General features: G+C 38.5%; 1 protein-coding gene across 1 annotated transcript; it reads right to left on the bottom strand.

Moving 5' to 3' along the window:
* Window positions 1–1863: 1863 nt before the first annotated feature.
* LOC110172895 (C5a anaphylatoxin chemotactic receptor 1) lies at window positions 1864–5994 on the bottom strand. The gene is made up of 4 exons (XM_055154580.1): window positions 5767–5994; window positions 5075–5160; window positions 3883–4027; window positions 1864–3778 (listed from the first exon to the last, which is right to left on the bottom strand). Exons 3-4 carry the CDS (start codon window positions 4000–4002, stop codon window positions 2834–2836), a joined length of 1065 nt encoding a protein of 354 aa, XP_055010555.1. The 5' UTR covers window positions 4003–4027; window positions 5075–5160; window positions 5767–5994; the 3' UTR covers window positions 1864–2833.
* Window positions 5995–11088: the final 5094 nt, after the last annotated feature.

Genomic DNA, 11088 nt, shown 5'->3' with positions numbered 1-11088 from the left:
GTCCCCCCGGAGAAGCTGGAGGAGGTGTCTGGGATGAGAAAAGTCTTGGAGTCCCTGCTTAGACTGCTGCCTTCGCTACCTGGCACCAGATAAGCAGAAGAAGATGGATGGATGAATGGAAAGATGGATAAAAATGTACATTGTATAGAAATAATCTGATCTACTTTACTTCAGAACACATTTAGAGCTTTAAAAGGCCCATATTATACACTGTTTTCTTTTTTTGTATAAATATTAACGTTTTTCTTCTCCTTTCTTTTCATACATGCGGGAGAGAGGATACATCGTACACATAATAGATTATAACATAGTCAAATAAATAAAATTATGTATAACGCATCCGAAGAGGGCCTAGCCAAAATAGTTCTCCTTGTCTACCCCAATAATTATCCCCAACTACATCCCTTCCACCCTCCCAGCCCACCTGTTCTCATTTTAAAATGTTGTCTTTTGATATATTTGGGAAAGCCAGTGTTCCACATTAGTAATGTAATTATTGTTATTAGTAATGAAATCAAGAACCCAATTTAGTTTTGTTAGAAAATTTTGATTTTTCCATTTGCCAGCAATAAGATGTTTGGCTGCAGTGACCTATGCTATACCTACATTATTTTCTGTTCTTATAATGTTGTTTTCTTTTCAAAAACATACCTGGAGTCCCTGTATATTTAGGCTGAGTTCTTTTCTCAGTAGAAAACACTCTCTTCCACTTTGTGATGTCATGTGGTAAAACGGCAAAACCTTCACTGCATTTTTATACATTTTCATTAGAATTTTTGGGATAATTTTAGTCCCGGAATTGCCAATCTCTACTGAAAAAACTACCACTACATGAAATCACAAGGTGGAACAGAGAATTTTGAGCATTGGAGATGTAGATAGAAAAATAATGCAGAATTACAGAATGACACAAACCACAACTCTGGGTATATTTTGGATGAGGTAACAACATTCTAACATGGCTTAAGTCTCACAAGAGTACATTTTGCATAATATTGGACCTTTCAAGAAAATGATGGTCAGCTCAGCTGCCATAAATGAACGAGATAATCTTTTTAAAGTTTTCTTTTTTTTTAAACACCAAGTGATAATGCACTGTCACTGCAAGAGATGCTATCCAGGAGAAGATGAAAACGGATATGGGTAAAACAAAAACTTACGACGTCATTCTATATTTTCTCAGATATTTCAGAAAAAGGACTCTGTTCTTCACCTCCCATCTCTCCGGCCCTCTAAAGATGAGACAACATTAGAGGTGAGAATAGTTCTTTTTATTTGTAACAGTTTTTAAATTTGTCCATATATTTTTGCCAAATAATACAAGAAGGCCACAGCATGGAGGTCAAGTGTGGTAGAAAAAAAGAGACCTTCAACAAATGGCCTGCAGGGATTTGAATGCCAAAGTTGTAATATTTACATCTGTGCACCACTCTAAAACATGGCAGCACTGGGCGCCATAATATTTAAATTTTTTGCATTCTCCCAATTGTATATTTATAGGGCCACGATAAGGTGCTTGTTCATAATACTATTTCAGAAAATGTAGCTTACTAGACATTTCCTTTGTGGGAAACAGGAAGATGTATACATCCTTTCTTGAGTAACCTACAATACTGTGACAAAATGAAATGAGTAAAAAAAGTGACAGAAAGTTCTGTATTTTGGGTCTGAGGAAACAAATGATTACATTTACTTGTCTGTCGGTAATTAGAAAAAAGCCTCAAAAATGTTTTCTTTGCTTTGGCCTATTATGTATTGTACTTGACGCATTGATTTAACCAAAACCTTTGTATTTAACTGTGATTAGGTTACTACTACTTAATTTTTTAAATTTAATTTCTCTATAGATAAAAAGTAGATAAATAAAAAAAATGTTTGTTTATTATATTGGGTTCAGTGCACAGGACAAATTTCCCTATGGGGACAATTAAGGCTAACAATAACATTATTTTTTCTTTATTAATTATAACTTTCATTTTTATTAAAAAGGCTTATGTACATAGACAATATAAAAATTTGTCATTTTTGGACATTTGACACTAAAACACTGAATGTGTTTCTTAATATATTCACATTCAAACATTTTAATTACAAATTAATCACAACTGAATTAATTGCACAGCCCTAAATTTTCTATATTTCAAAGGCTAAAATGAGACAAGCAATGCCAGACAGTGACGCAGAGGCCATGGCCAGGAGACTGGGAGAGATTCTTCAAAACACAGAGAGCCTCCAGGATGCACAGGAGCTACTGTCCTTGGCTCACAAACAGGTGGACGAGCTGCTTCACCCGGACTCCAACCCAGGCACCATCAATCACTGTCTGGAGGTAATAAAAAAACCCTGAACATGGATGAGCCTTGTGTTTATAATACTCAAAGGGTTTCATTGGTCTCATTTATAAAATAAAAGGTATTGTGAAATATTTGTCAACATAATTATTCTAAAATAACAAGTATTTGAAAATAAGGTGTTAACAAAATGTTGACAATACATTCATACTATTTTGACTATAGTCAGTCCATGTAGTCCTTAAGCAATAGTATTCATTTGTCCTAATCTACCCACGACAAAGACAAGATGTCTCATGAAACTGTTATGCCACTGTGTTGCGCCATGGCACTCATGTTGCAACAGTAGCAGATGTTTTGGAACAGATTCAGTTCATGACAGCATCAGTCAGAGCACTTTCAGCTAAATATTTGTAATGAGAGCTCACTGGGAACTATTAGTCAAGAAAAATGTTTTCAACTCTGTTTACTAATGTGGGATTTATCAAACTTCTTACTTTACATTGTTGCCCACTATCTCATTAAAATAAAATGTTTTATGGTTACATTTGTGAGTTTTTGAGTGATTTTCGTCGTATAGACTCTGTGGACTCATCATTGAAGAGTTTCTCGATGGTGGAGACAAGTGAAGCTCGAACAGCCTTACTCAGGCCTCGAGCCACAAACACATACAGGACGGGGTTCAGGGCACACTTTATGTAGACCAAGTACAGGGACACGTACAACCCAAGAGAGGCCCCTTTTAACAGGGCATGTCTGTCAGAACGCCCCACGGCCAGTGCCCGCAGGAAGCGGCACACAAAGTATGGCACCCAGCAGGTGAGGAAGATGAGCATGGTGAAGAACAGCATATGGTACATGCGTGACATCCTGCGAGCCATGGAAGGGGAGGAGGATGTGGGGGTGGGGGGCACAGCCTGATGAATGGTCAACAGCACGGCCAGGTTACTCCCCAAAAACATGAGCAGAGGAAATACGAAGCCTGCAAGGGTCTCCGTGACAAAGAGGCCCATGTTAAACTCATCACTGTCGTAGCACTGGTGTTTCCCTTTCACAGTCTTCACAACAGCAGTTTGGAAGTAAGGTGCCGACAGAGCTGTGGCTAACAGCCACATGAGGGCACAGGCCAGGGGGACCGCCCAGGAGGGCCGTCTGAGGCCTGCCCAGACCGGCCTGAGCAGACACAGGCAGCGCTCCAGGGCCACAGCACAGAGCAGGAAGGCAGAGGCGTATAGGCCCAACCCCCGGAGGAACACCACCAGGAGGCAGCACCCATGGCCGAAGGGCCAGCTGTTGTCATGGGCCAAGTACCCCAGCATGAGCGGAGTGCGCAGCAAGAGCACCAGGTCCGAAACAGCCAGGTTCAGGACATACACACGGAAACTACTGGCAGCACGGGTCTCCTCTGTACTGCCTCTGCGCCTCAGGTGTCTCTTCCCTCGGAGTCCAAGCACCCACACCACCAGCCCATTCAGAGGCACACCCACCTAAAGGTGAACAAAACACAAATGAACTTCTGTATGGTATATTATAATAAACCCCTCCTCCCAAAATGATCCCTGCCACATTCTGTTGCCACTGTGGTCCTCACCAAAAAGATGACCAGCGTGGCAGTGATCTGGACGCCTTTGATGGCCTCAGCCTGCCATGAGCTCGAACTGTTTGATAAGAGCTGGTTCACTTCTGTCGTCTGTGAGCGATTCTCCGCCATCAGAGCTGCGGTCAGCCTGTGAGGGCTAAAAACAGTTTTTTTTTTACTTAAAAACTTCAGTCTTTTGAATGTTGAGTCCAATAAACTGTCTTATATAATATAAATGTATGTATATATCTAATGCTTCCTTTGTTTTTTTATGGTGACTTTTTAACATCTGTGTATGGTCAGCACATTTATAGAAATGTTTATTAATGTATGATGTCCCTGTTAAAATAAAAATAAATGTGTCAACAGTCATCTGTGACCTAGATTAGATACTAGGGGTTCTGTGGGTATTAGACCTTGTTTAATACTCACGGAACCCCTGGTTTCTCGGAATTATTCAGAGAAAAAACACCAATAATTTATTAGATGATATCAATTTGCGTGCAATTTCTCTAAGTTCTCATATAAGGAACTTATATGAGATGATGACAGAAAATACAGCTATTTCACCATTATTGTCTGAATACCTTGCTTACTCAGACTTGTGCATATTGGTGCATTTGTGGTTTTTCACTTCCTTTTTGATTTGATCTTTCTTGTATTAGTCCACTCTAGTTCATAATTTCTTGCAAGTTAAAGCACACGCTGCTATTAACACAGTAATTGCAGACTATTTAATCAATTAATTATTAATATTTAATTTAAATATTTTCTTGTTCATATTTCAATTTTGTATTTGTGCCAGTAAATTGCCCACAATCTTTTCAAGCTGTATACTCCTCCCTATGATTCACCTGCATGCACGCTCAATAGTGTGCATTTGACTGTACCTGTAGAATCCACAAATGATTAACATGAAAGGAATTTGATTATTATTTTTATGCCTACAGGCACACACACTGAAAGCCCATGAGATCGAGCACGTGGGCATGCATTGACTTTGTATTTCTTTAATGCAAACACTTTTGTTAATATTCACACTTTAGCTACATTGCCAGATTAACTGATAGCTGTAGTGGCCACCTCACAAGCTCAAAAAGAATTGATTTTGAGAAAACATTTGAAGTTATTATAATAATATTAGTATTAACAATGGCAGAAACTTGTACAAAAAAGTGAAGGTGATAACTGCGTTAAAGCTTACCTCCTGGATGTCCGTGTGTGGCTGGAGAAAAGCAGAAGGTGAATCAGTAATGGGAGTAACTTGGTAGAACACTTTCTCTCTTCTTCCTGTGTGATTAGAACAGACCGCCTCCTTTAAACAGATCTGTTCAATTGATTATTTATAGTACTACCTTCATTATAATATTGTTCACTGAAAAAAAGAAGCTTACAGCCATAATGTGTAACCTTTTTTCCCAAAATAGATGAAAATAAAATAAAAGTAAAAGTATCACATGCAGAAATCTAGTAAAAGTATTAAAGTACCTGTTTAAAAATATAGGCTACTTAAAGAGCACCTGGAATTCCCAGTGGTCTCCCATCCAAGTACTACCCAGGCCCAGCCTGCTTAACTTCTGAGATCTGACGGGATCAGGCTTTTACAAGCACTGTTGGGCAAGTTACTTTGAAACTGTAATGCGTTATTTATTACCTATTACTGTCATTTCAAAGTAATTCGTTACATTACAATATTACTGCATTTAAAATGTAAGGCATTACATTACTATTGTATTACTTTAAGTTACTCTCACCAAAATAACTTTTGCACTGTATATGGACTGAACCAGGACTAAACCAGGTCTAATCCAGGACTAAACCAGAGCTGAACCAGGACTAAACCAGAAGTGAACTAGGACTAAACCAGAACTGAACTAGGACTAAAACAGGACTCACTGTAGGGACGGGCTCGAAGGTGACCGCAGGAGAAAGGAGCGGCTCTGCTCCGCACCTCACGGAGGTAAGAGCGGCTGTCACCCGATCGCTCTTTATGGACCCTGATGCTCGGGCTCGCGGCCCTGATTTCAGCAACTATTTGCAGGTACCCGAGCCGGTGCAAGAATCTGTTACAGCGCGTAACTTCTACCTTCCTTCAGCGTGTCCAGAAGTCCAACTTTTTGTGTGATGGTTTGCATCTTCCTCTGCCTTTTGGGTGCGAGCCCAGGAGCCTTTGTCGGTGCAGAACGTTTCGTCGACTTTGTGGGTTTCGTCGGGGAGAAAACTTGCAACCGTACAACACTTCAGAATCACACTGCTAGAGATTGAACATGTATTTAAATTTGGCAGCTGAACACATTCTGTACTGTACTGTACAGGAGACAGGAGTCCCTTGGCCAGTCAGGACGCAGCGGGAGGAACGCAATACGCATTCATACAATGTTATAAAAAAAAAAAAAGGCATGCAAAATTGCACACAAAAAAAAAATCTGCGAGACCGCGAAAAGTGAACTGCGATAGAGGGAGGGACGAGTGTAAACCAGGTCTAAACCAGAACTGACCCAGGTCTAAACCAGGTCTAAACAGCGTGGAGTTCTTTGTCAGTCCTTTCGCCCGCGGTTACCTGAAGGTCTATGAGGGCGCATGTCCGGCGTTTCCCCGCTGCTGATATCGAGGTGATTTTAGCGAATTTGTATGAAGAAAAAAACACCACTTCAATCCAGGTTAAAAAAAAAAAAACATTGTAACGCGCGTTACTCACATTTGTACCGAGTAAAATATTACTATTTTTTCCCCTGTAATGCCTTACATTACTGCGTTACAGCAAAAAGTAATGCATTACTGTAATTCGTTACTTTTATAACGCGTTACTCCCAACACTGTTTACAAGCCGGTATGGTACGGTATTGAGTTTGAAATATAATTAAGCTTCAAATTTGTGATAGTGATTTTGATAAAAGAATTGGGCTAAGTTTTGCTCAACAGAAACTATGAAACTAGTGATGTGTGATTAGTCGCAATATTGTCTCAAATGGTTCGACGTGTCTGAGGCCTTGGAGAAACACTGACCTCTAGTGGACAAATTTAACCATTGGCACGCAGGTGTCTCAGCAACGATGAAGTGTTGTCAGTGTAAGACAATACTTGTGTGCAGAGCATACACCGCACCTAACAACAACAATAATAATGATGATTTAAAATAATATGTAAAGAGCAACATAAATAGCAGCTGTAAATAAGAAAGTAGGTTACCTTGTTAGGTGGAATTAGATCAAAGTGATCCCAAACCATGAATCGTTTTTTTCCACTTGTAGATACCATCGAAAATTAAACAAATGCCAAAAGTCACCAAAATCACCACTAACGTCACACAATGCTCCTCACTACCCAACATTTTTAAGAAATATTGGTGCATCTTTTATACTGTAGCAATTCAGCGCTTGTCAAACCACGAACTGCACTGAACACGCTAAAGCACTCTGAACCAATCGCAGAGCGAAACATTCGCTGAGCCAATGAAACGCTTCGATACACTGAAGCGATTGACACGCAGAGTGAAGCAGTAGGGGGAGGGACCAACACTGCGACACTTTGGTCACGTGAGCGGCTGCAGCGGGACGAGCGCTGAGGCAGTGCTTCGGAGCAATTTGTTTCAGAAAGAACGAGACGTGCCCGGAGCTCCGTCTCATTTGCCCATCACTATATGAAATACATTTTTTTCCCTAGCTGTTTTTATTTGTGTGTTTTTGCTTGCTCAGGTTCTAAAAGTGTTTTCATCATTTTGTATATTTTGGATGTATATATTGCACAGTAAAACATGTCCTTACAAACCTGGCTACTACTTTACTACTATCATCTTCCTGTATGATGTGCCTGTGCCAGCTACATAGTATGCCATTAAGTGTACATTTTGTTTTCTTCTTCACCAGGGAGCCTTTGATATCACATTCTTGGCTATTTAAAAGAACCATAAACCTTTGATGCCCTAACCCAAAACCTACTATCATTTTTATGTGGTCTTTTACCTTTGATTTCATACTAGCTTTTTGCTCTGTGATGTTTGCCATAGTGTATGGGGTTACTTCTAAATTAAATATATATATTTTATTTAAACATTTCTCTAAATTTGGTTGTAGTCTAGATGCATTTATTATGACAGCTATTACAGCAGACCTTGAATGAAGTTTTGATCAGATGTCTGGTGATGTCAGTACATGTCTGTGGTATCTGGAGACTTTGAGGCCAAGAAGACACATCCCCACATTTGTAAAATTCGTCTCACTCCATAGTTGTTTAATGCAGTGTGTTGAATTGGACACTAGAGGGCAGTGCTGCTCCCTATCATCATAGAGATTTGTCATTTCTGCAACGTGCTTTGGTTTTGGATCTCAGGGCTCAAGCATGTACTCGTACTCACAATCTGCATCAGAATATATCACAGAAATATTTTTGATATTCTGACATTTTTCGACCACAAAAAGTGTGTCTAAGAATTATGATTTTATATAGGGTAACCTATATATAGGATTTTTTATTTATTTATTTTTCCCAGACCACAAACCACCCATGGTCTTGAGGTCACCGGAATGGAGTTAAAATGATTTAGCTGCGTGGTCGTTGATTTAGTTCAACCATAGACAAATTGACCTGATTCCCATTGCACTCCTCACTGAAACGTTTTGTGGTGTGATGCCGGAACATTTCAGATATGTTTGATGCACCCACACTTCCTTTAGAGCTTCTAAATTTAGATGCAGATTTTTGATCGGGGAAACCAGACACATGTGCTCCACAGTGGTTTGACAGACAGGGAGGTGTGCTGCCATAGCCTATAATGTTGACTGTCTTGAACTTTTGCTCATTTGTCAATTTTTTATTACTTTAAAGATGTACTAAGTAACTTTTTCTGGTGGTGTGGTCAGCCACCTGCTTGTCCTTGGAATGTTCCTCAATTTGATATTAAATTTACAGCTTGCATTTATGAAATTAAGCCTGTGCTTGGCCTGGTGGCAAGTTACATAATGCCCTCTTTAGATGACCATTATAAAAACATGGGGAGATTACATTGGCCTTGGTATTTATTACATGAGACCTGCTTTGTGCCAGAGATGTCCACCACTAGTATCTTTCCCTCAGAGTAAGACGTCCATCTGAATCATCAGACACTGTGTTTTTTAGAGGGGTCTGAGGGCCCTTTGTCCCTAGTGCTCACTGCCCAGCCCTGTGGCGCTTCATCTGAGCCCATGTGACAGGTCTAGAGAAACTGCTGATTTAACATCAGTCTGTGATGGTGGTTGGTGGTGGATCAGAGGAGGTCTGGAGAGGCAGATGCATGGAGGAGCCACCAATCTCCAAAGGCTCAGAGTGTTTTATCTGCCCTTAAGTGCTTCTTTGAACCTATTGTCTGACCCCTGGTGCAGTAGTTCTTGGGTTCCTTCTAGTGCACTACAATTCCTTGTTGTGGCAATGTGATAGTTTGAAGAAAGGGCAATCTATTGCTGTGTTTCAGATGACATCAAGGCATTCTGTAGGCCAATAACATTTAATATAGACGGGGGACAGCTAAAATTAATATTGTTTAACTGCAGATTTTTAATGCAATATAACATGGTCTTGGATCGAGTCAATAATAGAAATGATCAGGTTCCATTTTGGGAATTTACCTTTCCAATATTTCATGGTAAAGTACAATGCAATTAATAGAAAAAAACTGTCTCTTGCCCCCCACTAGATTCTAGAGTCTGTTTTTTGTGAATTCAGCACATTTTGACTTTAATTATCATCTCACAATGTTTTGATAATATTCATAACAGTTAAATATCCAGTGTGATTTTTACCACATTGTTTCATTGTCTGCTTATTTTATTTAGTATAGGGCAGTCTCTGAAAGTCTGGACTGAAATGTTAGACTAATGCCTAGACTATAGCTGATTTGCCTAGGACATTTTCCCTTTTCAGTCATATATATGATATGTCACTCTTTAGCCCAATTTTGATTCAAACCACAAAGATACAACCTCATTTACAGAAACCCGTTCTGTCAGCTGTCTGACTTTTGTATCCACTAAACAGAAGTGTGGTCTGCTCCTAAATGCCCACACACAAAAAATATGCGGCCCTAATTTGTGGTTTAGTTTTCTTTTGCTCATGACAAACTGAGAAGTAAATCGAAAGTAAGTGAGGTTATGAGAATGTTAAGTCACAACAATATAATATAATATTATTATTATTATGTTATTATGAATATATGTAGTATATAATAATGTTAATATTATTATATTATATATTCATACTATGATATTATTTTCTCTAATCTCAATTTCCAGTTGAGTTCCAGAGGCAGTCTAAGCTGACACAGACCTCACTCCAGACACGTTCTGCAGCTTTTCCAGAGGGATCCTGAGGCATTCTCAGGCCAGACGAGAGACAGAGTACCTCCAGGGAGTCCTCAGTCTGGAACTTTGCCTTTCAATGCTGCTCCTTTACCACAAAAAAAGGCAGCACTGATCCACCTGCCTCTGAGCTCATCCTCTCACTCAACATTATTTTTGAATCATTGAAAGAAAATTTGTGGCATTGGATTTAATGAATTTCTTATAATAATAATAATAATAATAATAATAATAATAATAATAATAATAATAATAATAACAATAATAATAATAATAATAATAATAACAACAACAACAATAATAATAATAATAGTAATTTGGTATGGTTTGATATTTAGATTTAAAACTATAGTGTATTTTGAAAATACTTAAATTTACCTTTACTTTATCTCTTTGCTGTATAAGTTTCCTTTTCAGATATTATAACACCTAATTTGATCCCATATTCACTGTTTTTGTATTGGCATAAGTTTCATACCAGATTCCTGATATTAATTATCAGAATAGAATGTGTAAAATCTTTTTGTGAATAAATCAACATTCATGTTTTTATTTCTAAAATAAATATTTAATTTAAACATGTTTTATTTTATATCAAAGGAAACAAATTATATTCAAAAAACAATGCTTTCCAAATTCACAATTACAGTGCTACTGGAGTGCCTTTTCCTTGTCCAAATTAATTTATACAGATTTTTTTATTTTTTATTTCTTAGCCACCATCTATTTCCATTAAAATGTGATTACTTTTATAAAATATATTATAAAAGGGGAAACTCAAACTTAATGACAGGAGACTGTTTGAAGTTAATAATATTGTGCTTTTTTTATTTTGAATTTCCCGAGTTTAGGGGGGGTCCCTGTGTGTCTGGGCTGCTTCCCCGCCTCT

Source organism: Boleophthalmus pectinirostris, unplaced genomic scaffold (assembly GCF_026225935.1).
Source record: "Boleophthalmus pectinirostris isolate CB_2022bp ecotype Guang Dong unplaced genomic scaffold, ASM2622593v1 HiC_scaffold_19, whole genome shotgun sequence".
Classification (NCBI taxonomy): Eukaryota; Metazoa; Chordata; class Actinopteri; order Gobiiformes; family Gobiidae; genus Boleophthalmus; species Boleophthalmus pectinirostris.
This window is presented reverse-complemented; position numbering and strand designations above follow the sequence as displayed.